This window comes from Nerophis ophidion, linkage group LG03 (genome assembly GCF_033978795.1).
Source record: "Nerophis ophidion isolate RoL-2023_Sa linkage group LG03, RoL_Noph_v1.0, whole genome shotgun sequence".
In the NCBI taxonomy this organism is placed as follows: Eukaryota; Metazoa; Chordata; class Actinopteri; order Syngnathiformes; family Syngnathidae; genus Nerophis; species Nerophis ophidion.
Window position 1 is genome coordinate 10,918,640 of NC_084613.1, and position 26,796 is coordinate 10,945,435.

The 26,796-nt window shown below is 33.9% G+C and overlaps 1 protein-coding gene and 1 non-coding gene across 2 annotated transcripts; one reads left to right on the forward strand and one right to left on the reverse strand.

Annotated features, from left to right (window-relative positions):
• setd6 (SET domain containing 6, protein lysine methyltransferase) lies at positions 1-26,179 on the forward strand. The gene is made up of 9 exons (XM_061894252.1): positions 1-307; positions 8,138-8,202; positions 8,271-8,415; positions 8,473-8,614; positions 13,372-13,566; positions 20,586-20,709; positions 20,794-20,974; positions 24,801-24,931; positions 24,990-26,179. The coding sequence occupies exons 1-9, from the start codon at positions 277-279 to the stop codon at positions 25,317-25,319; spliced, it is 1,344 nt and encodes a 447-aa protein (XP_061750236.1). The 5' UTR covers positions 1-276; the 3' UTR covers positions 25,320-26,179.
• trnap-agg (transfer RNA proline (anticodon AGG)) lies at positions 13,123-13,194 on the reverse strand. The gene has a single exon. It is a non-coding gene; the product is annotated as a tRNA-Pro (tRNA).
• Positions 26,180-26,796: the final 617 nt, after the last annotated feature.

Consider the following 26,796-nt stretch of genomic DNA (forward strand, 5'->3'; position numbering starts at 1 on the left):
CAGCAGTCCGTATTTGACAATGTTTTAAACCAGGCATTTGTGTCATTTGTCACTTGGAGACAATAACAAGAGGCCAGTGTGAACACCGCCGTGACGTTTATGCGTCTTATTAAACGCCACCGCGTTGACGGGCTGCCTGCAAGTCCGCATTCGGGGTTAAAGTACATAAAGGACCTCATTTCTGCTCAAGCAGCGTGTCGTCTAAATGTCAACTTAAATAAACAATAAAAGCCGTTTTGGACGCGACCAGGATAAGTTTGAACTTGACGGAAAAGAATGGCATCGGAAGTCAAGCGACCCAAGGAAGGTTCAGTTTCAATTATTTTTGTTCGGAGCACATTTAGCCGTCGGCTAACATGGCGGTAGTAGCAACATCCATCCATTTCCTACCGCTTATTCACTTTGGGGTCGCGAGGGGCGCTGGTGCCTATCTCAGCTACAATTGAGCGGAAGGCGGGGTACACCCTGGACAAGTAGTCTAATAACAAGTTCTTACTTGCTCTTCTGACTTTGTTAAGAAAGTACCGGCTTGTGACAACTCATATTCCAATTTTAGACATATTCAACTGTATTTTAGACATATTCAACTGTATTTTAGACATATTCAACTGTATTTTAGACATTCAACTGTATTTTAGACATATTCAACTGTATTTTAGACATATTCAACTGTATTTTAGACATTCAACTGTATTTTAGACATATTCAACTGTATTTTAGACATATTCAATTGTATTTTAGACGTATTCAATTATATTTTAGGCATATTCAACTGTATTTTAGACATATTAAACTGTATTTTAGACATATTCAACTGTATTTTAGACATATTCAACTGTATTTTAGACATTCAACTGTATTTTAGACATATTCAACTGTATTTTAGACATTCAACTGTATTTTAGACATTCAACTGTATTTTAGACATATTCAACTGTATTTTAGACATTCAGCTGTATTTTAGACATTCAACTGTATTTTAGACATTCAACTGTATTTTAGACATATTCAACTGTATTTTAGACATATTCAATTGTATTTTAGACGTATTCAATTATATTTTAGGCATATTCAACTGTATTTTAGACATATTCAACTGTATTTTAGACATATTCAACTGTATTTTAGACATATTCAACTTTATTTTAGACATTCAACTGTATTTTAGACATATTCAACTGTATTTTAGACATATTCAACTGTATTTTAGACATTCAACTGTATTTTAGACATATTCAACTGTATTTTAGACATATTCAATTGTATTTTAGACGTATTCAATTATATTTTAGGCATATTCAACTGTATTTTAGACATATTAAACTGTATTTTAGACATATTCAACTGTATTTTAGACATATTCAACTGTATTTTAGACATTCAACTGTATTTTAGACATATTCAACTGTATTTTAGACATTCAACTGTATTTTAGACATTCAACTGTATTTTAGACATATTCAACTGTATTTTAGACATTCAGCTGTATTTTAGACATTCAACTGTATTTTAGACATTCAACTGTATTTTAGACATATTCAACTGTATTTTAGACATATTCAATTGTATTTTAGGCATATTCAACTGTATTTTAGACATATTCAACTGTATTTTAGACATATTCAACTGTATTTTAGACATATTCAACTGTATTTTAGACATTCAACTGTATTTTAGACATATTCAACTGTATTTTAGACATTCAACTGTATTTTAGACATTCAACTGTATTTTAGACATATTCAACTGTATTTTAGACATATTCAATTGTATTTTAGACGTATTCAATTATATTTTAGGCATATTCAACTGTATTTTAGACATATTAAACTGTATTTAAGACATATTCAACTGTATTTTAGACATATTCAACTGTATTTTAGACATATTCAATTGTATTTTAGAGATATTCAACTGTATTTTAGACATTTAACTTTATTTTAGACATTCAATTGTATTTTAGACATATTCAACTGTATTTTAGACACATTCAACTGTATTTTAGACATTAAATTGTATTTTAAACGTATTCAACTGTGTTTTAGACATATTCAACTGTATTTTAGACACATTCAACTGTATTTTAGACATTAAATTGTATTTTAAACATATTCAACTGTGTTTTAGACATATTCAACTGTATATTAGACATATTTAACTGTATTTTAGACATTCAACTGTATTTTAGACATATTCAAGTGCATTTTAGACATATTAAACTGTATTTTAGACATATTCAACTGTATTTTAGAAATATTCAATTATATTTTAGACATTCAACTGTATTTTAGACATATTCAACTGTATTTTAGACATTTTCAATTATATTTTAGACATATTCAACTGTGTTTTAGACATATTCAATTATATTTGACAAATATTCAACTGTATTTTAGACATATTCAACTGTATTTTAGACATATTCAATTATATTTTAGACACATTCAACTGTATTTTCGACATATTCAAGTATTTTAGACATATTCAATTGTATTTTAGTCATATTCAGCTATATTTTAGTCATATTCAACTGTATTTCAGACATATTCAACTGTATTTTAGAAATTCAATTATATTTTACACATATTCAACTGTATTTTAGACATATTCAATTATATTTTAGACACATTCAACTGTATTTTAGACATATTCAACTGTATTTTAGTCATATTCAACTGTATTTTAGACATATTCAACTGTATTTTAGACATTTTCAATTATATTTTAGACATATTCAACTGTATTTTAGACATATTCAATTATATTTTAGACACATTCAACAGTATTTTCGACATGTTCAAGTATTTTAGACATATTCAATTGTATTTTAGTCATATTCAGCTATATTTTAGTCATATTCAACTGTATTTCAGACATATTCAACTGTATTTTAGACATTCAATTATATTTTACACATATTCAACTGTATTTTAGACATATTCAATTATATTTTAGACACATTCAACTGTATTTTAGACATATTCAACTGTATTTTAGTCATATTCAACTGTATTTTAGACATATTCAACTGTATTTTAGACATATTCAACTGTATTTTAGACATTTTCAATTATATTTTAGACATATTCAACTGTATTTTAGACATATTCAATTATATTTGACAAATATTCAACTGTATTTTAGACATATTCAACTGTATTTTAGACATTCAATTGTATTTTAGACACATTCAACTGTATTTTCGACATGTTCAAGTATTTTAGACATATTCAATTGTATTTTAGTCATATTCAGCTATATTTTAGTCATATTCAACTGTATTTCAGACATATTCAACTGTATTTTAGACATTCAATTATATTTTACACATATTCAACTGTATTTTAGACATATTCAATTATATTTTAGACACATTCAACTGTATTTTAGACATATTCAACTGTATTTTAGTCATATTCAACTGTATTTTAGACATATTCAACTGTATTTTAGACATTTTCAATTATATTTTAGACATATTCAACTGTATTTTAGACATATTCAATTATATTTTAGACACATTCAACAGTATTTTCGACATGTTCAAGTATTTTAGACATATTCAATTGTATTTTAGTCATATTCAGCTATATTTTAGTCATATTCAACTGTATTTCAGACATATTCAACTGTATTTTAGACATTCAATTATATTTTACACATATTCAACTGTATTTTAGACATATTCAATTATATTTTAGACACATTCAACTGTATTTTAGACATATTCAACTGTATTTTAGTCATATTCAACTGTATTTTAGACATATTCAACTGTATTTTAGACATATTCAACTGTATTTTAGACATATTCAACTGTATTTTAGACATTTTCAATTATATTTTAGACATATTCAATTATATTTTACAAATATTCAACTGTATTTTAGACATTCAATTGTATTTTAGACACATTCAACTGTATTTTAGACATATTCAATTATATTTTACAAATATTCAACTGTATTTTAGACATATTCAACTGTATTTTACACATATTCAACTGTATTTTAGACATATTCAATTATATTTTGGACACATTCAACTGTATTTTCGACATGTTCAAGTATTTTAGACATATTCAATTGTATTTTAGTCATATTCAGCTATATTTTAGTCATATTCAACTGTATTTCAAACATATTCAACTGTATTTTAGACATTCAATTATATTTTACACATATTCAACTGTATTTTAGACATATTCAATTATATTTTAGACACATTCAACTGTATTTTAGACATATTCAACTGTATTTTAGTCATATTCAACTGTATTTTAGACATATTCAACTGTATTTTAGACATATTCAACTGTATTTTAGACATTTTCAATTATATTTTAGACATATTCAACTGTATTTTAGACATATTCAATTATATTTTACAAATATTCAACTGTATTTTAGACATATTCAACTGTATTTTAGACATTCAATTATATTTTAGACACATTCAACTGTATTTTCGACATGTTCAAGTATTTTAGACATATTCAATTGTATTTTAGTCATATTCAGCTATATTTTAGTCATATTCAACTGCATTTCAGACATATTCAACTGTATTTTAGACATTCAATTATATTTTACACATATTCAACTGTATTTTAGACATATTCAATTATATTTTAGACACAATCAACTGTATTTTAGACATATTCAACTGTATTTTAGTCATATTCAACTGTATTTTAGACATATTCAACTGTATTTTAGACATATTCAATTATATTTTACTAATATTCAACTGTATTTTAGACATATTCAACTGTATTTTAGACACATTCAATTATATTTTAGACATATTCAACTGTATTTTAGACATATTCAATTATATTTTAGACACATTCAACTGTATTTTAGACATATTCAATTGTATTTTAGACATATTAAATTGTATTTTAGACATATTCAACTGTATTTTAGACATATTAAACTGTATTTGCCTGATATTTGACAAATGTAGCGGGGACACGCCACTTCCGGTCACGTGGTATCCTTTTCACAAAACTATTGTCCGACGTAAACAAACACATTGGCTCCTCAAGACTGTTAACAAACGCTGTTCTGTTTATTTAGATGTTTTTAAATATCCATTCCATCCATTTCCTACCGCTTGTCCCTATGTTTATCTTAATTAGAATGTTTTTTTGGTACAAAATAAAATGTGTCACTTTGGACAGAAGAAAGTTTTTACAAAATAAAATATGTTAATTTACACCGAATGTTTCTTCAAAGTAAAAGACGGTGACTTGGACAGAATGTTTCTACAAAATAAAAGATGTCGATTTACAGAATGTTTCTTCAAAGTAAAATATGTTGATTTGGACAGAATATTTACTGTTCTGTTGTTAATTTATTGCTACGTTTAGTTTCGGCTATCATTTTTACAGAACTTTATTGTCCCACGTAAACAAACAAAATGGCGCCTCTCTGGATTGTTACAAATGCTGTTTTTTTTTTCTAATATGTTGATTTAATTAGAATTTTTTTTTTTTTGTACAAAATAAAATATTTCACTTTGGACAGAAGAAAGTATTAACAAAATAAAATATGTTAAATTTAGACTGAATGATTCTTCAAAGTAAAAGATGGTGACTTGGACAGAATGTTTCTTCAAAGTAAAATATGTTGATTTGGACAGAATATTTACTGTTCTGTTGTTAATTTATTGCTACGTTTAGTTTCGGCTATCATTTTTACAGAACTTTATTGTCCCACGTAAACAAACAAAATGGCGCCTCTCTGGATTGTTACAAATGCTGTTTTTTTTTTCTAATATGTTGATTTAATTAGAATTTTTTTTTTTTTGTACAAAATAAAATATTTCACTTTGGACAGAAGAAAGTATTAACAAAATAAAATATGTTAAATTTAGACTGAATGATTCTTCAAAGTAAAAGATGGTGACTTGGACAGAATGTTTCTTCAAAGTAGAACATGTTGATTTGGACAGAATATTTACTGTTCTGTTGTTAATTTAACGCTACGTTTAGTTTCAGCTATCTAATTTACAAAACTTTATTTTCCCAACAAGTAAACAAACAACACGGCGCCTTCTAGACTGTAAACAAATGCTGTTCTGTTGTTAATTTAACGCTAAGTTTAGTTCCGACTATCTTTTTCACAAAACTTTATTGTCCCAACGTGTAAAAACAAACAACATGGAGCCTCTCTAGACTGTAAACAAACGCTGTTCTGTTGTTAATTTAATGCTACATTTAGTTCCGACTATTTAATTCACAAAACTTTATTGTCCCAACATATAAACAAACAACATGGGGCCTCTCTAGACTGTAAACAAACGCCGTTCTGTTGTTAATTTAATGCTACATTTAGTTCCGACTATCTTTTTCCCAAAACTTTATTGTCCCAACAAATAAACAAACAACACGGCGCTTCTCTAAGACTGTAAACAAACGCCGTTCTGTTGTCGATTTAATGCTACATTTAGTTCCGGCTATCTAATTCACAAAACTTTATTGTCCCAACAAGTAAACAAACAACATAGCACCTCTCTAGACTGTAAACAAACACCGTTCTGTTGTTGATTTTCTGCTACATGTAGTTCCGGCTATCTAATTCACAAAACTTTATTGTCCCAAGAAGTAAAAAAAGAATGTAGCGCCTCTTTCGATTGTAAACAAACGCTGTTGTGTTGTTAATTTAATGCTGCATTTAGTTCCGGCTATCTTTTTCACAAAACTTTGTCCTAACAAGTAAACACACAACACGGCGCCTCTCTAGACTGTAAACAAATGCTGTTCTGTTGTTAATTTAACGCTATGTTTAGTTCAGATTATCTTTTTCACAAAACTTTATTGTCCCAACAAGTAAACAAACAACATGGAGCCTCTCTCGACTGTAAACACCGTTTTGTTGTTAATTTAACACTACATTTAGTTCCGACTATCTTTTTCCCAAAACTTTATTGTCCCAACAAGTTAACAAACAATATCGGGCCTCTCTAGACTGTAAACAAACGCTGTTCTGTTGTTAATTTAATGCTACATTTAGTTCCGGCTATCTAATTCAGAAAACGTTATTGTCCCAACAAGTAAACAAACAACACGGGCCCTCTCTAGACTGCAAACAAACTCCGTTCTGTTATTATTTTAATGCTACATTTAGTTCCGACTATCTAATTCACAAAACTTTATTGTCCCAACATGTAAACAAACAACATGGAGCCTCTCTGGACTGTAAACAAACGCCGTTTTGTTGTTAATTTAATGCTACATTTAGTTCTATCTTTTTCACAAAACTTTATTGTCCCAACACGTAAACAAACAACATGGGGCCTCCCTAGACTGTAAACAAACGTTGTTCTGTTGTTAATTTAACGCTACGTTTAGTTGCGACTATCTTTTTCACAAAACTTTATTGTCCCAACACATCAACAAACACAGGGCCTGTCTAGACTTTAAAACGCTGTTCTGTTGTTAATTTAATGCTACATTTCGTTCAGACTATCTTTTTCACAAAACTATTGTCCCAACAAGTAAACAACATAGCGCCTCGCTAGATTGTAAACAAACGCCATTCTGTTGTTGATTTTATGCTACATTTAGTCCCGGCTATCTAATTCACAAAACTTTATTGTCCCAACACGTAAACAAACAACACGGGGCCTCTCTAGACTGTAAACAAACGCCATTCTGTTGTTAATTCAATGCTACCTTTAGTTCCGACTATCTTTTGGACAAAACTTTATTGTCCCAACAAGTAAACAAACAACATAGCACCTTTCTAGACTGTAAAAGAAACGCCATTCTGTTGTTGATATTATGCTACATTTAGTTCCGGCTATCTAATTCACAAAACTTTATTGTCCCAACAAGTAAACAACAAAGCGCTTCTGTAGATTGTAAACAAACGCCGTTCTGTTGTTAATTTAATGCTACGTTTAGTTCCGACTATCTTTTTCACAAAACTTTATTGTCCCAACACGTAAACAAACAACATGGGGCCTCTCTAGACTGTTAAGAAATGCTGTTCTGTTGTTAATTTAATGCTATGTTTAGTTCGGACCATATTTTAAACACTATTGTCACTACAACACAAATATAGGTCTCAAAATGTTACATTAGATTCCAATGCTGTGCCATTTAATACTATTGTTCCCATGCAGGTAGATGATGTTCCTCTGCAGAACTTCCTGCGTTGGTGCGACAGCGTCAGACTGGTACTCAGCAGCAAGGTGGGTAGCCCCAATCTAACACTCGTCTCTAACTTTTAGCTGCTCTCTCATTGTTGGTCTCTATGCAGGTCTACGTGAGCAAAGAGGGCTCGGTGGCAGACTATGGGATGTTTGCCAAGGACCACATCGAGGAAGGCGAGGTCCTGTTCACCATTCCCAGATCGGCTCTTCTTCACCAAGGGACAACAAAAGTTTCCGCCCTGCTTGAGCGGGGTGAGTTGTCAGACAGGAAGTGAAAATAGCCAGGCCTGATGCACGTTCTGCTTGCAGAGAAGGGGGCCCTAGAGAGCTCGTCAGGCTGGGTGCCCCTCCTCCTGGCGCTGATGTATGAATACACCTCGCCTCAATCTCACTGGAGACCTTATCTGTCGCTCTGGACCGACTTCAAGACTCTGGATCATCCTATGTTCTGGTATGAAGCAACTTCCAACAGTGGGTCACGTTGTGTAAATGGTAAATAAAAACAGAATACAATGATTTGCAAATCCTTTTCAACTTATATCCAATTGAATAGACTGCAAAGACAAGATATTTCATGTTCACACTGAGAAACTTCATTTGTTTTTTGCAAATAATCTAGAACTTAGAATTTAATGGCAGCAACACATTGCAAAAAAGTTGTCACAGGGGCATTTTTACCAGTGTTTTACATGGCCTTTCCTTTTAACAACACTCAGTAAAGGTTTGGGAACTGAGGAGACACATTTTTGAAGTGGAATTCTTTCCCATTCTTGCTTGATGTTCAGCTTAAGTTGTTCAACGGTCTCCCTTTCAATGAGAGACAGGTCTGGACTACAGGCAGGCCAGTCTAGTACCCGCACTCTTTTTACTATGAAGCCACGCTGTTGTAACACGTGGCTTGGCATTGTCTTGCTGAAATAAGCAGGGGCGTCCATGATAACATTGCTTGGATGGCAACATATGTTGCTTCAAAACCTGTACGTACCTTTCAGCATTAATGGTGCCTTCACAGATGTGTAAGTTACCCATGCCTTGGGCACTAATACACCTCCATACCATCACAGATGCTGGCTTTTCCACTTTGCGTCTATAACAGTCCGGATGGTTCTTTTCCTCTTTGGTCGAAAGGACACCACATCCACAGTTTCCTAAAACAATTTGAAATGTGGACTCGTCAGACCACAGAACACTTTTCCATTTTGCATCAGTCCATCTTAGATGAGCTCGGGGCCCAGCGAAGCCGGCGGCGTTTCTGGGTGTTGTTGATAAATGGCTTTGGCTTTGCATAGTAGTTTTAACTTGCACTTAAAGATGTAGCGCCCAACTTTAGTTACCGACAGTGGTTTTCTGAAGTGTTCCTGAGCCCATGTGGTGATATCCTTTACACACTGATGTCGCTTTTTGATGCAGTACCGCCTGAGGAATCCAAGGTCACGAGCATTCATTGTTGGTTTTCGACCTTGCAGTGATTTCTCCAATTTCTCTTAACCTTTTGATGATATTACAGAGCGTAGATGGTTATATCCCGAAATTCCTTGCAATAGCTGGTTGAGAAATGTTGTTCTTGAACAATTTGTTGACAAAGTGGTGACCCTCGCCCCATCCTTGTTTGTAAATAACAGAGCATTTCATGGAAGTTACTTTTATACCCAATCATGGCACCCACCTGTTCCCAATTAGCCTGTTTACCTGTGGGATATTCCTAATAAGTGTTGGGTGAGCATTCCTCAACTTTCTGAGTCTTTTTTGCAAACATGTTGCAGGCATCAAATTCCAAATGAGGTAATATTTGCAAAAAAACAATGTTTTCCAGTTCGAATGTTTAATATTTTGTCTTTGCAGTCTATTCCATTGAATATAAGTTGAAAAGGATTTGCAAATCATTGTATTCTGTTTTTATTCACCATTTACACAACGTGACAACTTCACTGGTTTTAAGTTTTGTATAAAAAAAACAAGTTTTAAAATCAAACTTTTCACAAATAGAAGAACATCTACTGAGTTTTTGGGGAAAACATCATGTCCAAAACAAAGCAAGAAAGAAAAAAACATTAAAAGTGCCTAAATGTTAACACAAAACACCAAACTAAACAGACAACAAATAAATAAGCCAAATCATACTGAAATGATATCAATTAATTCAGGATAATTCAAGAATATAAATAACAGGCTATAGACCAGTGCGAACAATTTTGTAAATGCTTATTCACATAGCTTAATTGTTCACAAAAGGTGTATGTTCCAAGGCAGTAAAACAGTTCATTAGACAAAACAGAAGTCATCGTCATGGAAGCTTGCTCTCCAATCGGCTAAACAGACTCAATAACTCCAGCGTGACGTTTCGGTCAATTTTACGACACTAAAATTAAGCCATTTTAAGTTAATAATACTAACACAGGCGCTTTTAGCATATTTGCTATTGCTAATGACGCTAGCTTGATTTTGGTACGATAACGAGTACAAATATGTATGAAAACATTCCTTCAGACATGACGAATGGGACGGTTTAGTGAGCAAGAGTCGTTTTAGTCACATTGCAAAACTTGATAGCGTTGCGATGAATGCGGATCGTTCGGTTCGAGGGACAAAACAAGAAGTGCATTTTCAAAAGATGTCACCTTTTCACTGTCCCTTGTCGGTGTAATATGAAAATATATTTTTTAATAAAAAACATAATAGCCGTGAGCAAAGAAATCTTTCAAAATAATCGTACATCTGCACTGATTCGGGGTAAATAAACGAACTAGTGGGGCTTAGACAATGGCCTGAAACCCGGAAGTGCCAGTAAGTCACGTGATTGCGACCCAGCAATGGCTCCGCCTCCAATATATAAGGCGGGTGTTTTTTTATTTTTTTTGCAGTCACCAAAATAAAAACCTCATATTTGTTAGGTTTTGCAAACTATTTCTTCCCCCATGGATATTGGAAACCTAAATAATCATTTCCAGAGTTCAATAATACAACACTTATGGAGCCTTGAACTGTCAAAAGTGTAAAAAAACCCCCACTTAATTTAGAACTAATGACATTTTTCACCCGGTATGTTGTGACAAAATAAATAAAATACTTACCGTATTTTTCGGAGTATACGTCGCACCTGCGGAAAATGCGTAATAAAGAAGGAACAAAACATATACTGTATTTCCCTGAATTAGCGCCGGGGCGCTAATTAATTTAAAACCTCTTCTCACTCCGGCACTTACCAAAGGCATGCGGTAAATTTAGGCCTGCGCTTAAAAATTTGAGTGTGATGTAAGGATACCATCATGAAAAGCACATTTAATTAAAAAAAACGCTATTATGGTCTTACCTTTACTTATAAATGAAGTCCATGCGCAGCTCCTTCTGATCAACTTGTTTATAGAAGTCTTCCTTATCTTTCCTCGGTTTTAAAAGTCTCTCTGTCTCGATTGAAAGTCCAGTTTAGAAAACAGTTTTTTTTTTTAGATATGTAATCCTCCATGTTAAAAGTGCAAGCGAGAGAAAAAAATAAACGATCGCTGCTCACTCTTGCTGCTTGTTGTCACTTCTTCTGCAGCCGAGTAGTCGCAAGAAGGATCACTAGCGCCCTCTACCACCAGGAGGAGGGAGTCATTTAATGGCTCATATTTGACACACGCAGCTACGGTATATTAATAAAACATAGCTGCTTACTGTTCTTTTTAGCATATTCAATAGCTTGGACCTTCAATCCTACTGAATAGCTCTTAATTTTTTTTCCCTTTATGCGATTTGAAATTATTGAAATCAGCCTCCTCTATTTTGAAAATGATGTCAAGGGAAGTGTCACTCGTGACGTGACGAGTTTGACCCGGAGGAAATACTAGGCATATGCTAATTATTTGGCGAAACAAGTTTGACCCGGCGGAAATTCTAGGCAGGCGCATACTGTATACCCGGCGGCAATTCAAGGAAATATGGTAGACGTCGCATTGGAGTATGAGTTGCATTTTTGGGGGAAATTTATTTGATAAAACCCAACACCAAGAACAGACATTTGAAAGGCAATTTAAAATAAATAAAGAATATTGAACAACAGGCTGAATAAGTGTACGTTATATGAGGCATAAATAACCAACTGAGAAGGTACCTGGTATGTTAACGTAACATTATGGTAAGAGTCATTCAAATAACTATAACATATAGAACATGCTATACCTTTACCAAACAATCTGTCACTCCTAATCGATAAATCCCATGAAATATTCTTCCTTGATGTCTCTTCTAAACAACTTTGCCAACTCCAAAAGTAATTTGTGTCACGTCCTCTTGTCGTTTTCTGCTGCATATTTCACTACGTCCAGCCTGTAATAAGTAAATGATTTCCTTTTCAGTGCCATTTTTGTTCAGTCCATCTCAGTTCTTATGAGTTACCGCCAACGTTGAAATGATCCATTTTAATAGCTACGGTAGTAACATATAACAATTAGCATCCCATGACCCACAATGCACTTCTGCCATGACCCTCCCTTGCCGAATTCTTATTGGCTGACGTGTGTGACGATTGCTGACATTTTCTTCGTCTCTTCCGCGAATGAGATAAATAATATTATTTGATATTTTACGGTAACGTTTTAATAATTTCACACACAAGTCGCCCAGGAGTATAAGTCGCACCCCCGGCCAAACTATGAAAAAAACTGCGACTTATAGTCTGAAAAATACGGTAAATATGTCACAGAAGTCATGTTTTTACATACTGAAGTCCGCTACTACATTCATCCATCCATTCTCTACCGCTTGTCCCTTTTGAGGTCGCGGGGGGTGCTGGAGCCTATCTCAGCTGCATTCGGGCAGGAGGCGGTGTACACCCTGGACAAGTCACCACTTCATCACAGGGCCAACATAGATGGACAAACAACATTCACACACTAGGGCCAATCAAGCATGATTCTTAGCCAAAAATACAACTTTTTTTTAATTTCTTTATTTTGCAAACCTTGCAAAAGAACAAAAGATGGGCTCGTCCGGGATTTGAACCCGGGACCTCTCGCACCCTAAGCGAGAATCATGCCCCTAGACCAACGAGCCACAAGGTTAAAACCAGGCAAGCCCCCTCAAGTCTTGATGATGTGGCATCTTGCATTATTCAAAAGTGCCTACCAGCGCCCTCTGGCGGTCACTACTGTCCACTGCATCACATACAGGTCCAAAGTGTGTGTACCAGCGCCCTCTGGCGGTCACCACTCTCAATTGCTGCACTTCCAGGTCCAAAGAGGACCGAGAGAGTCTGCTGCGGGGGACCGGAGTTCCCGAGGCCGTGGATGCAGACCTGACCAACATCCAGAGGGAGTACGAGGACCTGGTCCTGCCCTTCATGGCCAAGCATGCGGACCTGTGGAGTCCTGACACGCACACTCTGGACTTGTACACGCAACTGGTGGCTTTTGTCATGGCCTACAGGTCAGTCCGACTTACTGCTGTACTTCACAATGGGAAAGTGTTTTCATAAATAAACCCCACCGGGAACGCGTCACGTGGGAACCAACGTTGGTATCTTTTCTAAAGTATCCACAGTGGGCCGTGTAGGTGTAGGGCAGGGGTCACCAACGCGGTGCCCGCCCATAAGGACCAGATGAGTCGCCCGCTGGCCTGTTCTAAAAATAGCTCAAATAGCAGCACTTACCAGTGAGCTGCCTCTATTTTTTTAATTTTATTTATTTACTAGCAAGCTGGTCTGGCTTTGCCCGACATTTTTAATTCTAAGAGAGACAAAACTCAAGTAGAATTTGAAAATTCAAGAAAATATTTGAAAGACTTGGTTTTCCATCCATCCATCCATCCATTTTCTACCGCTTATTCCCTTTCGGGGTCGCGGGGGGTGCCGGCGCCTATCTCAGCCACAATCGGGCGGAAGGCAGGGTACACCCTGGACAAGTCGCCACCTCATCGCAGGGCCAACACAGATAGACGGACAACATTCACACTCACATTCACACACTAGGGCCAATTTAGTGTTGCCAATCAACCTATCCCCAGGTGCATGTCTTTGGAAGTGGGAGGAAGCCGGAGTACCCGGAGGGAACCCACGCATTCACGGGGAGAACATGCAAACTCCACACAGAAAGATCCCGAGCCTGGATTTGAACCCAGGACTGCAGGACCTTCGTATTGTGAGGCAGACGCACTAACCCCTCTGCCACCGTGAAGCCCAGACTTGGTTTTCACTTGTTTAAATAAATTTATTTTTTTTACTTTGCTTCTTATAACTTTCAGAAAGACAATTTTAGGGAAAAAATACAACTTTAAAACGATTTTAGGATTTTTAAACACATATACCTTTTTACCTTTTAAATTCCTTCCTCTTCTTTTCTGACAATTTAAATCAATGTTCAAGCAAAAATGTTTTATTTTTATTTTAAAGAATAATAAATACATTTTAATTTAATTCTTCATTTTAGCTTCGGTTTTTTCGACGAAGAATATTTGTGAAATATTTCTTCAAACTTATTGTATGATTATAATTCAAAAATATTATTCTGGCAAATTTATAAAATCTGTAGAATCAAAGTCTTTTGAATTACTTTAAAAAAATTTCTTCTGGAAAATCTAGAAGAAATAATGATTTGTCTTTGTTAGAAATATAGCTTTGTCCCATTTGTCATATATTCTTACACAGTGCAGATCGGATTTTAACCTATTTAAAACATGTCATCAAAATTCTAAAATTACTAATGATGTTCCATAAATTATTTTTTAAATTTTTTCAAAAAGATTCGAATTAGCTAGTTTTTCTCTCTTTTTTTGGGTTGAATTTTAAAGAGTCGAAATTGAAGATAAACTATTTTTTTCATGTTTTCTCCTCTTTTAAACCGTTCAATTAAGTGTTTTTTTCATCATTTATTCTATACAAAAACCTTCCGTAGAAGGAAAAAAAATGTACGACGGAATGACAGACAGAAATACCCATTTTTTATATATATTTATAGATTTATTTATTAAAGGTAAATTGAGCAAATTGGCTATTTCTGGCAATTTATTTAAATGTGTATCAAACTGGTAGCCCTTCGCATTAATCAGTACCCAAGAAGTAGCTCTTGGTTTGAAAAAGGTTGGTGACCCCTGGCTTATAGGGCATGAAATGAAACTAGAAGAGGCTCCAATGCTGAAGTTGAAGTAAAAAGCTGACAGAATGTAGGATGAAGAGTTTGAATTTCCAGGAAAATGGGAATTTGGTTCGGAACTCGGGGAAGTGTTAGTTTCAATGTTCAGGATGAGTGGAATGTGTTGATGTAGGAATGGTTTGGATAGGTTGAAAAATGTGGGAATTGTGCAATTTGGAAAAATTTCCCATTCATTTCAATGGGAACTTCCTGGAAATTTGAGAAAAGCGGGATTTTTTTGGAAACCGATTAGAAGCATGAATGTCCTGAATGAGCTGAATTGGTTGGTGTTGGAATTGTTTAAATCAGGCAAGAAATGTTGAAGTAGTAAATGGTATTCGGGAATTTTTCTAGACTTGGAAAAAGGGTAGTTTGAATGTCCAGAATGGTGGACTGGTTTGAATGTGGGAATTGTGGAAGTTTGAAAAATGGCCAATTCATTTTCAATGGGAAAATGCCAAAAAATAAATAAATAAAAGGAACTATTGGAAATCAGGGATTTTTTTTTTATTTTTTAGAATTGTTGAAGTAGAGCACATATTTCCTGAACAGGCTGAATATTTTGAAGTTGGAACGGTTTGAATCAGATGAAAAATGTGGAACTTTGAAGAATGCCCCATTGATTTCAATGGGGATTTCCCCAAAATTTAGGGATTAGCCGGAATTGTTTTGAAAATGGTAAAATAGAACAACTTGAATGGTCAGAATGAGTTGAAATGGTTTGTGTTGAAATGTTTCAAATTGGTCAAGAAATGTTGAAATAGTAAAATGTTGAATTGAGTAATACGGAATTTCGAGAAAACCAGGACATTTTCCAGTTAAAAAACAACTCAGTTTTTTGTCCTGATTAAGAGGAATGTTTTGACGGTGGAGCGGTTGAAATGCGTTGAAAAATTTAGGAGTAGTCGCCTGAAAAAAGGGTGGAAATAGGGCTTTGGAAAAGCAGGAATTCTGGAAAATCCTGGTATTTTTTTTTAAACTTGGAAAAATTATGAGTGGAATGTGTTGATGTTGGAATGGTTTGAATAGGTTGAAAAATGTGGGAATTGTGCAACTTGGAAAAATGTCTCATTCATTTCAATGGGAACTTCCTGAAAATGTGGGAATTTTGGCAAAAGCTGTATTTTTTTGGAAAATGATTAGAAGCATGAATGTCCTGAATGAGCTGAATTGGTTGGTGTTGGAATTGTTTAAATCGGGCAAGAAATGTTGAAGCAGTAAATGGTGTTCAGGAATTTCGGGAATTTTTCTAGACTTGGAAAAAGGGTAGTTTGAATGTCCAGAATGGTGGACTGGTTTGAATGTGGAAGTTTGAAAAATGGCCAATTCATTTTCAATGGGGAAAATGCAAAAAAAATTAAATAAAAAGAATTATTGTAAATCAGGGATTTTTTTTTTTTAGAATTGTTGAAGTAGAGCACATAATTCCTGAATAGGTTGAATATTTTGAAGTTGGAACGGTTTGAATCAGATGAAAAATGTGGAAATTGTGGAACTTTGAAGAATGTCCCATTCATTTCAATGGGAATTTCCCCAAAATTCGGGAATTTTGGGATTAGCGGGAATTGTTTTGAAAATGTTAAAAAAAACTTCAGAATGGTCTGAATGAGCTTATTCGAGTAATCGCGGGCCTTCCCTTGACAAATTCCCAGATTTCAGGGACATTTTTCTCTATTCAAAATGAATTGGCCATTTTTCAGACTTTCACAATTCCCACATTATTCAACCAATTCAAAGCGTTCCAACTTCAAACTGTTCAGGCTATTCGGATAATTGTGGGATTTCCCTTGACAAATTCCTAGATTTCCCGGGACATTTTTCCCCATTCAAAATGAATTGGCCATTTTTCAGACTTTCACAATTTCTACATTATTCAACCTATTCAAACCGTTCCAACTTCAAACTGTTCAGCCTACTTGGGGAATCGCCGGCTTTCCTTTGACAAATTCCCAGATTTCCGGGACATTTTTCTCTATTCAAAATGAATTGTCCATTTTTCAAACTTGCACCATTTCCACATTTTTTCAACCGATTCAAACTGTTCAGCCTTTTTGGGAATCACAAACGTTCCCTTGAGAAATTCCAACAATTCACAGATTTCCAGGACATTTTTCCCTTTTCAAAATGAATTGGCCATTTTTCAAACTTCCACAATTTCCACAATATTCAACCAATTCAAACTGTTCAGCCTATTCGGGGAATCGCGGGCTTTCCCTTGACAAATTCCCAGATTTCCCGGGACATTTTTCCCCAATCAAAATGAATTGGCCATTTTTCAGACTTTCACAATTTCTACATTATTCAACCGATTCAAACCGTTTCAACTTCAAACTGTTCAGCCTATTCGGGGAATCGTGGGCTTTCCCTTGACAAAATTGCAAAAATTCCCAGATTTCCCAGAATTCCCGGTTTTCCCATTCAAAATGAATTGGCCATTTTTCAAACTTCCTCCATTTCCACAGTTTTCAACTGATCCAAACCCTTTTAACTTCAAACTGTTCAGCCTATTCGAGAAATCGCGGGCTTTCCCTTGACAAATTCCCAGATTTCCGGGACATCTTTCTCTATTCAAAATGAATTGGCCATTTTTCAAACTTGCACCGTTTCCACATTTTTTCAACCAATTCAAACTGTTCAGCCTTTTTGGGAATCACAAACTTTCCCTTGACAAATTCCAAGAATTCCAGGTTTTCCAGGACATTTTTCCCTTTTCAAAATGAATTGGCCATTTTTCAAAATTCCACAATTTCCACAAGATTCAACCAATTCAAACTGTTCAGCCTATTCGGATAATTGTGGGATTTCCCTTGACAAATTCACAGATTTCCCGGGACATTTTTCCCCAATCAAAATGAATTGGCCATTTTTCAGACTTTCACAATTTCTACATTATTCAACCGATTCAAACCGTTTCAACTTCAAACTGTTCAGCCTATTCGGGGAGTCCCGGGCTTTCGCTTGATAAATTGCAAAAATTCCCAGATTTCCCAGAATTCCAGGTTTTCCCATTTAAAATGAATTGGCCATTTTTCAAACTTCCTCCATTTCCACAGTTTTCAACCGATTCAAACCCTTTTAACTTCAAACTGTTCAGCCTATTCGAGAAATCGCGGGCTTTCCCTTGACAAATTCCCAGATTTCCTGGACATTTTTCTCTATATACAAAATGAATTGGCCATTTTTCAAACTTGCACCATTTCCACATTTTTTCAACCGATTCAAACCGTTCCAACTTCAAACTGTTCAGCCTATTTGAGAATCACAAACTTTCCCTTGACAAATTCCAAAAATTCACAGATTTCACAGAATTACAGGTTTTCCAGGACATTTTTCCCTTTTCAAAATTAATTGGACATTTTTCAGACTTCCACAATTACCACATTATTCAACCAATTCAAACCGTTCCAACTTCAAACTGTTCAGCCTATTCGGGGAATCGCGGGATTTCCCTTGACAAATTACCAGATTTCCCGGGACATTTTTCCCCAATCAAAATGAATTGGCCATTTTTCAGACTTTCACAATTTTTACATTATTCAACCTATTCAAACCGTTCCAACTTCAAACTGTTCAGCCTATTCGGGGAATCGCGGGCTTTCCCTTGACAAATTCCAATAATTCCCAGATTTCCCAGAATTCCCGGTTTTCCCATTCAAAATGAATTGGCCATTTTTCAAACTTCCTCCATTTCCACAGTTTTCAACTGATTCAAACCGTTTTAACTTCAAACTGTTCAGCCTATTCGAGAAACCGCGGGCTTTCCCTTGACAAATTCCCAGATTTCCGGGACATCTTTCTCTATTCAAAATGAATTGGCCATTTTTCAAACTTGCACCGTTTCCACATTTTTTCAACCGATTCAAACTGTTCAGCCTTTTTGGGAATCACAAACTTTCCCTTGACAAATTCCAAGAATTCACAGATTTCCCAGAATTCCAGGACATTTTTCCCTTTTCAAAATGATTTGGCCATTTTTCAAACTTCCACAATTTCCACATTATTCAACCTATTCAAACCGTTCCAACTTCGAACTGTTCAGCCTATTCGGGGAATCGTGGGATTTCCCTCGACAAATTCCCCAAATTCCCAGATTTCCCTGGACATTTTTCCCCATTTAAAATGAACTGGCCATTTTTCAGACTTTTACAATTTCCACATTATTCAACCTATTCAAACTGTTTTAACTTCAAACTGTTCAGCCTATACGGGGAAACGCAGGCTTTCCCTTGAAAAATTCCCAGATTTACCGGGACATTTTTCCCCATTCAAAATGAATTGGTCATTTTTCAGACTTTCACAATTTCTACATTATTCAACCGATTCAAACCGTTCCAACTTTAAACTGTTCAGCCTATTCAGGAATCGCGGGCTTTCCCTTGACAAATTCCAAAAATTCCCAGAAATTCCAGGTTTTCCCATTCAAAATGAATTGGCCAGTTTTCAAACTTCCTCCATTTCCACAGTTTTCAACCGATTCAAACCCTTTTAACTTCAAATTCATCAGCCTATTTAGGGAATCGCGGGCTTTCCCTTGACAAATTGCAAAAATTCCCAAATTTCCCGGAATTCCAGGTTTTCCCATTCAAAATGTATTGTCCATTTTTCAAACTTCCTCCATTTCCACAGTTTTCAACCGATTCAAACCCTTTTAACTTCAAACTGTTCAGCCTATTCAAGAAATCGCGGGCTTTCCCTTGACAAAATTGCAAAAATTCCCAGAATTCCAGGTTTTCCCGTTCAAAATGAATTGGCCATTTTTCAAACTTCCTCCATTTCCACAGTTTTCAACCGATTCAAACCCTTTTAACTTCAAACTGTTCAGCCTATTCGAGAAATCGCGGGCTTTCCCTTGACAGATTGCAAAAATTCCCAGATTTCCCAGAATTCCAGGTTTTCCCATTCAAAATGAATTGGCCATTTTTCAAACTTCCTTCATTTCCACAGTTTTCAACCGATTCAAACCGTTTTAACTTCAAACTGTTCAGCCTATTCGAGAAATCGCGGGCTTTCCCTTGACAAATTCCCAGATTTCCGGGACATCTTTCTCTATTCAAAATGAATTGGCCATTTTTCAAACTTGCACCGTTTCCACATTTTTTCAACCGATTCAAACTGTTCAGCCTTTTTGGGAATCACAAACTTTCCTTTGACAAATTCCCAGATTTCCTGGACATTTTTCTCTATTCAAAATGAATTGGCCATTTTTCAAACTTCCACCATTTCCACATTTTTCAACCGATTCCATCTTCAACACATTCCACTCATCCTGGAAATTCAAACTATCATTTTTTCCAATGTCTGACTGATCCAATGTTGTAGTTTCCAAGACCCACATGAAGAAGAGGACGAGGAAGAGGAGGTCTCCACTCCCCCCATGATGGTCCCCATGGCCGACATGCTCAACCACGTGTCCGACCACAACGCCAACTTGGAGTTCACGCCAGTAAAACCCTTTTCTTAAAATCTCGAGATTTAAAAGAATGTTATTTTTTTTTCTTTGCTTTTAACGGCGATGTGGTCCTCTCAGGACACGTTGAAGATGGTGAGCGTGCGCGACATCGAGAAAGGCCAGGAGGTGTTCAACACGTACGGGGAGATGGCCAACTGGCAGCTCCTGCACATGTACGGCTTTACACAGCCGTATCCTAGCAACAGCAGCGAGACGGCGGACATCCCCGTCGCCAACTTGCACCACGTGGCCGCCACAGGTACATGTCGACCGCTCGACACGGTCAGACTGAGGGACAAGGAGCCATTTCCTTATTTGGAACTTCCTCCATCTTAGCCCCGCCCACTACAGATCCCATACAGGAGACTAGTCCAACTTAATAGCTTTTTAAATACATTAACAATTAGTCATGTTAGACGGAAATATTTCAAGGAAATCTACACTTTTAAGAAACTGTATGATAATAAATAGCATTTAAAGAAATGTGAGAAAATTGTGGCTTTTAGCATTTTTTATTACTTTTTTTTAATGCAGCATTTCCAAAGAATATTATTTAGTATTATGAAAAATATTTAAATTTAAAAAAATTAAAATAATTATTTTAGGAATCTTAAGAAAACTTTTTTTAATTTTAATTTTAAATGCAACTTCAGAAAAATATAATCACTATTTAAATAAAAAAATAAATTATTTTAGGAATCTTTAAAAATATATATATATTTTTAAATGCAACTTCAGAAAAATATAATCATTATTTAAATAACTAAAAAAAATATGTAAGAAATATGGATTTTAGGAAAAAAAGTAACAATTTTAATTTAAAAAAATAATTTACATTTATATATGTATATATATATATATATATATTTTACAAACATGAAATTGTATATTTAATTTGTATGAAGGTGTATGGAGTTCAGGGAAAAAATTATGAAAAAAAAGTGGATTGTAGTTAGTATTGTACCAAATTGTGGATATTAAAAATATAAGAAAATATATCTAGGACATTTTTTTTTCTTTATAAAATTGGACTTAATTGATTGGAAAAGAAACAAGAACATGTGAATTAAATGTTTTTTTAAATGCCATGAAAAATCTGCAGAATGTATTCAACTTTTTAAATGACTTGTTTTTGTGTTTAATTAAATGCAACTTTTGAGAAAATACAAGCATTATTTAAATAATAAATAACTATGAAACAAATTATGATTTTATGAAAAAAATATTTTAATTTTAAAGAAGAAAAAAATATATATATATTTTTAACAAACATGAAATGGTAGATTTTATTTGTTTGAAAGTCTGTGGAGTTCAGGGAAAAAATTATGAAAATAAAGTGGATTGTAGCTACAAAATATATCTAGGAAAAACTTTAAAAAAACAATTTTTAAATTTGATTTGAAAATACAACAGGTGATTTTAAGGTGCCATTAAAAATCCACAGAATGTATTCAACTTTTTAAATGACTTATTTTTGTGTTTAATTAAATGCAATTTTTCAGAAAAATACAAGCATCATTTAAATGAGAAAAAATATAAAACAGATTATGATTTTAGGAAAAAAAAATTTAAATTTTAAAGAAGAAAAAAAAAATTTTTTTTTAAACAAACATGAAATTGTATATTTTACTTCTATTAACGTCTGCAGAGTTCAAGGAAAAAATTCTGGGAAAAAAAGTGGACTGTAGCTACAAGTACCAAATTGTAGATTTTAAAAATATAAGAACATATATCTAGGAAAATTTTTTTTTTTTTTTTTTTTGATTTGAAAAGAAATTGAACATACGATTTTACTTTTTTTTTCTTAAATGGCATTAAATATCCACAGAATGTATTCAACCTTTTAAATGACTTGTTTTTGTGTTTAATTAAATGCAATTTTTTCAGAAAAATAAAAGCATTATTAAATAATACAAAATTAAATATGAAACGAATTATGATTTTAGGAACAAATGATTTTAGTTTAAAAAAAAAAAAAAAAAAAAACTAAGCAAACATGAAATTGTATATTTCGTTTGTCTGTGGAGTTTAGGGGGGGAAAAAAAAAGTGGATTGTAGCTACAAGTACCAAATTGTGGATTTTAAAAATATAAGAAAATATATCTGAGAATGTAATTTTTTTTTTTAATTTGACTTGAAAATAAAACATGTGATTTTACTTTAACATTTTTTTAAATAAAAATGTCATTAAAAATCCACAGAATGTATTCAACTTTTTAAATGACTTATTTTTGTTTAATTAAATGCATTTTTTCAGAAAAATACAAGCATTATTTAAATATTAAAACATATGAAACAAATCATGATTTTAGGAAAAAATAATTTTTATTTTAAAGAAGAAAAAAAAAGCAAACATGAAATGGTATATTTTATTTGTCTGTGGAGAAAATCTGAAAAAAAAAAGTGGATTGTAGCTAAAAATGTCATTAAAAATCCACAGAATGTATTCAACTTTTTAAATTACTTATTTTGTGTTTAATTAAATGCAATTTTTCAGAAAAATACAAGCATTTTTTAAATAAAACATATGAAAAAAAAATGATTTTAGGAAAAAATACATTTTAATTTTAAAGAAGAAAAAAAAATTAAGCAAACAAGAGATTGTATATTTTATTTGTTTGTGGAGTTTAGGTAAAAAAATATGAAAAAAAAAGTGGATTGTAGCTACAAGTAACAAATTGTGAATTTTAAAAATACATCTAGGAAAAAATGTTTTTTTTAATGAAATTTGAAAAGAAATAGAACATTTGAATTACATTTTTAAATGCAATGAAAAATCCAAAGTATGTATTCAACTTTTTAAATGACTTATTTTTGTGTTTAATTAAATGCAATTTTTCAGAAAAATACAAGCATTTTTTAAACAATGAAACATATGAAACAAATTATGATTTTAGGAAAATGTTTTTAAAGTAAGCAATCATGAAAGTGTACATTTTGTCTGTGGAGTTTAGGGGAAAACATGAAAACAAGTGGATTGTAGCTACTAGTACCAAATTGTGGATTTAAAAAAATACAACTAATATTTTTTTTTTTTTTTTTATAAAATTTTAAAAGAAATATAACCTGTGAATTACATTTTTAAATGCAATGAAAAATCCACAGAATGTATTCAACTTTTTAAATGACTTTTTTTTGTGTTTAATTAAATGCAATTTTTCAGAAAAATACCAACATTATTCAAACAATAAAACATATGAAACAAATTATGATTTTAGGAAAAAATAATTTTAATTAAAAAAAAAAAAAAAATTAAGCAAACATGAAATTGTATATTTTATTTGTCTGTGGAGTTTAGGGGAAAAAATATGAAAAAATTGGATTGTTGCTACAAGTACCAAATTTTGGATTTTAAAAGTATAACAAAATATATCTAAGAATTGTATTAAATTTTTTTATTTTTTATTTTATTTGAAAATAAAACACGTGATTTTACTTAAAAAAAAATGCCATTAAAAATCCACAGAATGTATTCAACTTTTTAAATGACTTATTTTTGTGTTTAATTAAATGCAATTTTTCAGAAAAATACAAGCATTTTTTAAACAATAAAACATATGAAACAAATTATGATTTTAGGAAAAAAAATTAAAATTAAGCAAACATGAAAGTGTATATTTTGTCCGTGGAGTTTAGGGAAAAAAATATGAAAACAAGTGGATTGTAGCTACTAGTACCAAATTGTGGATTTAAAAAATACATCTAATAATTTTTTTATTTTTTTAAATAAAATTTGAAAAGAAATAACTTGCGAATTACATTTTAAAAGCCATGAAAAATCCACAGTATGTATTCAACTTTTTAAATGACTTTTTTTTTATCCATCCATCCATCCATTTTCTACCGCTTATTCCCTCTTGGGGTCGCGGGTGGCGCTGGCGCCTATCTCAGCTACAATCGGGCGTAAGGGTTAGGGTTAGGGTTAACCCTAACACCCTGGACAAGTCGCCACCTCCTCGCAGGTTTAGTGCTGAATTAAAGGCACTTGTATTTAATGAAGCCAAACCTGGATAATGCCTGGTATTCTCTGCTGCTTAGTAACAAAACGCACACCTCACCTCACACGCATGTCTTGTGCCCCCGAGACCCCGACGTGGACCCGCAGCTGTCTAAAGACAAGTGGGAGATGCTACGCGAGATGACGCTGGAGAAAGGAGCGCTCGTTTTCGGCAAAGATGGCTGCCTCACTGATACGGAGCTCCACACCGTCCTGAAGGTGTGTGCAGACATGTCCCAAGTCGCCACGGAGTGAACTTACCCCCTGGGGTGCTCAGGTGCTGTGCATGTCCAAGGAGGAGCTCTCGGAGTTCAGAGACCACGACGGCTGGGAGGAGGAGGAGGACGAAGACGAGGAGGAGAGGATGGCCCGGGCTTTCTCCAACAAGGGGCTGTGCGGGCTGAGGAGCGAGTGGAAGCGGCTCCTCCACGGCGCCGCCCGTCTGACCGTCAGGTCCTACGGCCAGGAGAGCGTGGACAGGGACCGGAGTCTGATGGAGGACCCGGCCGCGCTGACGCCACTCAGCAGAAGGCAGAAGAACGCACTGCAGGTCCGCTACGGGCAGAAGAGCATCTTGTACAAAGTGATGGAGCTCACACAGACATGAACCTGGGTTTGTTCCTCTGCAAACCTTGTATTGGTCGTCATGGTGACGCTGCAACAACAGCAGTTAGAAAAGAGGCTCTTTTCTGTACTTGCTATAAATAAGCTTTGACTTGAACATTTCACATCATTTTCTACATTTTTAAGCCATTTTCTGTCAAAATACAAAATACGGTATATTCATAACCTCAATCACATTCTTCTTCTTTATCAGTCTCCATCCATTTTCTACCGCGTGTCCCTTTTGGGGTCGCTGGAGCCGCTCTCAGCTGCATTCGGGCGGAAGGCGGGGTACGCCCAGGACAAGTCGCCACCTCATCGCAGGGCCAACACAGACAGACAACATTCACAGTCTCAATTTACCAAAATTAGTTTCATGGCATTCTTTCAGAGTAAGTAGTGTTATGTTTCTGGCTCCATCTAGTGGTTAAGAACGGTCATTACACTTAAAAAAATATTTTCCTTGAAGGGACATTCAGATTCATTCAGTAGTCATTGGAAAAGCATCAGAAAATATCGCAATTATATTAGAGCAGGGGTATCTAAAGTGCGGCCCACGGGTCATTTTTTAACGACACCACGGCACATTTTAAAAATACCATTGAAAAAAATTTAAAAAGTGGTATAAAAGAGCGAACAGGTGAAATGTAACAAGAAAATGTTGCAATGCTTTAATAACACAAAGCTGTTTCTTTCTTTAAAAAATAATAATGAATCAAAATCAATATCATTTTGAATTATTGACCTATTCAAGGCTCTTATTACGTCATGTTAAATTTTCCACTTTGAGATATTTTTTGGGGGAAAATGTTGCGTATTTTTTTGTTTTGCCATGTAAAAAACTGAGCTGTTTTTTTTTTTTTTTTTTTGAAAGAAGGGCCTAAAACAAACAAAACATAAACGACAAAACTTAAAATTGACGGATATATCTGAGGTGGCGACTTGTCCAGGGTGTATGCCGCATTCCGCCCGATTGTAGCTGAGATAGGCACCCGCGACCCCAAAGGGAATAAGCGGTAGGAAGTGGATGGATATATGAAGTGAATTATATTTATATAGCGCTTTTCTCTAGTGACTCAAACCGCTTTACATAGTGAAACCCAATATCTAAATTACATTTAAACCAGTGTGGGTGGCACTGGGAGCAGGTGGGTAAAGAAGTTGATCTTGAGATTATTGTGCTAAAAGTAAACAGTAAAAAAAATGTATAATTTATTTAACACTTTAATGAGTAGGACTATTTTAGTGTGATTTGTTTTTAAGTGTCATTGCTCCAAAAATAATAATGAATCAAAATCCCAAATTAAGGCTCCAATTATATAATCTCAAATATTCCACCTAAAAAAGTTATTGGGTGAAAATAGTGCATATTTTGTGTTTACATTTTTTTTGTTCTAATGTAGAGATTTAAAACTTGCATAATAATAAAAATAATAATACTGAATAATGACACTATTAATATTTTTTTTTGACCAAAACAC